Source organism: Ambystoma mexicanum, chromosome 13 (genome assembly GCF_040938575.1).
Source record: "Ambystoma mexicanum isolate Mex_15411 chromosome 13, UKY_AmexF1_1, whole genome shotgun sequence".
Classification (NCBI taxonomy): Eukaryota; Metazoa; Chordata; class Amphibia; order Caudata; family Ambystomatidae; genus Ambystoma; species Ambystoma mexicanum.
In genome coordinates this window covers 55,800,441-55,804,673 of record NC_090938.1, presented here as the reverse complement: position 1 = coordinate 55,804,673, position 4,233 = coordinate 55,800,441, and the positions used below count along the sequence as shown (strand labels likewise).

At 43.8% G+C, this 4,233-nt stretch overlaps 1 protein-coding gene across 1 annotated transcript; it reads right to left on the bottom strand.

Annotated features, from left to right (window-relative positions):
* Window positions 1–1,158: 1,158 nt before the first annotated feature.
* LOC138520237 (olfactory receptor class A-like protein 1) lies at window positions 1,159–2,130 on the bottom strand. Its single transcript, XM_069632702.1, has one exon. The coding sequence runs from the start codon at window positions 2,128–2,130 to the stop codon at window positions 1,159–1,161; it is 972 nt and encodes a 323-aa protein (XP_069488803.1).
* Window positions 2,131–4,233: the final 2,103 nt, after the last annotated feature.

Here is a 4,233-nt window from a genome sequence, read left to right as displayed (position 1 = left end):
TGTATGAAGCTTGTGGCATTAAAGGAAACCCAGTACCAAGCAGGTATGTGGGTAATTAGGTGTTTTATACTGGTGCGTGTTGATGTGAACCAAAAAAAAGTATGTGACAAAAAGATGATAGCAAACTCTATATAGTGTATGGGTATTTGTATCTTTTTGATACAGGTTCATTCATTCCCTGACCCATGGTTGGGAGTCTTAAGAAGTTGTACAGTCTGAAGTGATAAGGATTGGATAAATATTGTCTCCAGATTGAGTGGGACGTTTTTACCAGAAATAGAAGCAGGTAAAGGACACTGTGTTCAGCAAGTTATATGCTATTACACCAAAGGGTGTTGATATAGTTGTTTGATTAGTTACAACTAAATGCAAAATTGATGTAATGATTTTAAATTGTGTGGTATTAATGAGGTGACCTAAGGTTTTTTATTTGTTTTTTTTAATAGTGGTTCAAGGACAAATTACCCTTTTCGGAATCATGTTGTGGGACACTGGATTTAAGAAAATATCCCCTGATGAATGTCAGATGTAATTCGGTCTTCTCGACAGAAACATGTTGGGTCTTAGTGTAATAAACAACAAATTTTGTTTGTCAATTTGGAATAGATCTACTATTGTGTGAATGAATTTCAAATAGTAAAAGGTAGCATTCAATTACACATTGATGGTAATATGTGTTCACTTTGTTGATTCAATTGAAATGGGTAAAAAAGGAAAAGATGCTTCTTGTATTAAATGGAAAACATTTTCTTTGAAAAGATTTTATACTCAATGAGTAATTCAATAAAAAGTTTGTAACCTTTTTTGATACGTAAACATTTCAGCCAGTGTGCATGTTTTTTGGAACCAAAGGTCATTGATGAGGAACGGATAATGTATGTGGTTGATTCCTTTTTTGAAAATAATAATACACAGGGGCTGCGCCATAAAGCAATATGTGAATATTATGGGTTGTGTAAGACAAAAGTAGCTTTTTTTAAACAATATATGACAGTTCACTGATTATGAAGTGTTTGGATTGGCGTTATTTTTGAATACAGAGTCTGATATGTTTGTAATTCAGTAGTTGACGCACATTCTGCAATGGCGTGTTAGACGCCATTGCAGCATCTTTTATGTTGTTTGTTTGATGACTGACACAATGGATGATGCTTTTACCTACATCAGCATCCCAGAGGGCGTCCTTGAGTCCAGGGCTTTATTTGCCGTTGACCTTTGAATGATTCTTGATAGCCTAAAAAGTTTCAAGCTAACCTTTCGGTTGAATGACAACACCACTATCGGGAAAATGGAGGCGTACGCTGCCGAAAGAAGGAAACGCAGATCAGTCATGAATTCAATCTCCCGAGGCAAAGTGAACTGGTAAAACCAGAGGGTGTTATCGAGTCCGAATATGATCACGTAAACCACGACGAGTGTCACTACCATTTTGATGGCCTGGCTCTCTGCTCCACCTTGGTTCATCCTATCTGAGCTCCGCATCCCTCTCACCTGCCTGGCGTGCCTGTACAAAATCAGCAAAATGTAGGTGCTTGAGAAGGCCATGATCACAACAAAGACGAGATCCCGGGCAAATGTGGCAAAACCGATTAGGTGGAAGGAGTAGCGATCGGGGTATATTACCAGGCAGTAGCCCAAATGGAAGGTATAGTTTAAGCTCGTAGCGTTCCCGCTAGCCGCGGAGAAAAAGACGGTGCTGATACTGGAAGCCATCGATATCAGAAGCATTGAGGAAGCACTCAGGCAGAGCTGATGCACAGACTTCAAGCGGAAGTATCGCCACCTCCGGGAAGCAAGTGCGGCGCACTGGCAGCTGCTCAGCAGGCTGGTGAGGCAGATGGACAACGCACGGGAGATCCTGGCGAGGTAGAGGTCAGCTTTGCAGGCCTCATCGCTCAGAAGATACTTCAGATGGAAGATGAAGACGGTGTGTGGCAAGGCCAGGGTGAGGTCGTACAAGAGGTTTGCCAGCGCCAGCATGAGCAGGAGGATCTCGGCTGACACCAGCTTCTGTTGCTGGCAGGCGATAAGAAGGTAGGCCAGAAAGACAAAGCAATTGCCCAGAAGCCCAGTGGTTGTCATGAAAGAGAACAGGACTCCCTTTGCCAGGATATGGCTCTCCATAGGCATTCCGGGGGATTTTACTCTGCAGACAGGGGCGTCTCATGGGTAGAAGCACAAGGAGGAACCTGCCCTTGGACGTCGTCACCACTCTGCAAGCATCCTTTTAGTGTTGATGGTAGACGAGGATCACTGTGTTATGATATGGGTCCATCAGTCACCTGATGCATTTTGTGAATAGCTGAAATGGAAGGAAGACTCAAACGGTTAAAAGGGAACTACCGAGACCATGACCAATTACAGTTGTAAAGCGCACACCATGCACACTTTTAGTTGCTTGTACACTCTCTCTGCTTGATCACATCTCCACCTGAGTAGGGCTTGGTATTGATAGTGCAAGGGACGTTCCATTAAACACTCTCTTGACAATGCTATACTATTACTAACACTGTTTCCTGTGGATAGGATTTTAAACATAGAATGCGTCAGTGACATGTTTTTACATCCATATGCATTTTCATCTACTACATTTGCATCAACTGCAATTGTATCACATTTGCTCATTTTTCAGGGAACAATAAATGTAAAAAAGAGTTAAAGGGTGGGCAAAAATGTTAAAGTGGAGAAATACAGGGGCTTTTCCCAGTTTATTTCGAAAAAAGGAAAGATGCAAATGCATAACGATTCAAATGCATTAGATGCGGAAGCACGGAACCCTTGCATTAGTGCGCACACATGAAAATATGCAGAGCCGCATTCAAACCTTTTGGGTATCCAAGGGTTAACGGCATTACCACCCAGAATATCCCACCGCAACGCTGCTGAGGTATGCACTATACTGATGGCATTAACCCTTGGGGCAAGCCAGGGTAGGGCATGCGGGGACACCCCCGCAAAAATAGCCTTCCCGCGTGGCTCACGCTCAAATCTGATGGACGATGCCCAAGTCAACTTCGAGACCTGGACTGACGTTAAGAAATGTGAGATATTGCCCATGTGCGAAAGCGACCATCGTGCACTCGGGAGGATAGCTCAGCGGCAACGCGCTCGCCTCGGAAGCAAGAGGACACGGAGCAACACAGGTTCCATCCCCGGGTTCGTGCTTAGAAACCTCCGGGTATTAAGCGCGTTATAAATAACTTATCATATATATATCATATATCACTAGAACTAATAGTGGGTAACGATATGCTAGGGCTGCATGGAGTGAGTGATGGGGGAACAAACACAGAGCTAGCTGTGGTGGGACACACCAGACGGGTCCACAAGTGACCTCGGGGGATTGTTCCAATTTAGCAGGAGAACAATTAACACGACACACAATCAAGAAAACACCTTGATATGACAAAGGGTGCCTAGAGGCGAACCATTAACTAATAGCAGGTGCAAGGAATGTTTCCCCTTATGGAATGGCGGCATTCTGTGATTCTAGAGGGCAATATAAAAAAAGAGGTAAAAAATAAGGGCAGAGGAATATGCAGAAAATGCATTGGAGCCCATATTGGCAGCCCTAATTGTCTATCATCAACCAATTGGCTATCAATAACAAGGATACAATGAGATTTTGGAAGTTGGCGGGAGCAGGGACAGCCAAAATCCTGATATGAATCCAAGGAAATGTCCCTGGGGGGTTTGGGGCGTGAGCATTTCAAAGGTTTCTACTGTGAAACAAGCCTACTCACTGACATGGCCCTGTTAGTAGCAAAGAGTAGCAGCTCTGGGCAAACCCCCCTAGTATTCACACCTGAGGAAATAGGGGTAGATCTTATGAGACAAAGAAAGGGCAAAGCGCCAGGCCCCGACAACATTTCAATGGATTTGTAGGGAACTCCCCAGTCTGGGGACCCTACCATTCGCTCCTATGTAATACAACACTAAAATCAACCTCCGTCCCGCCCTCTTGGACAAGGACAGAAATAGTTCACATGTACAAAAAGGGAGGGAGGGAGGAGCCATGCAATGACTGTCCAATCACACTACTGGATGCAGGAGGCAGCATATCTGATAGGGCAGTGATTGTACGTTTGAAGACTGGGACGGAGGACAGAAAGATATTCAATCATCTGAGACCGGCGTCCAACCAGGAACCACCACCAAAGATCAGAACTTGCGTTTGCAACTTCTCTTCAACAAATATGCGATTCTTATGAATATGAACTTATAAACCATGTT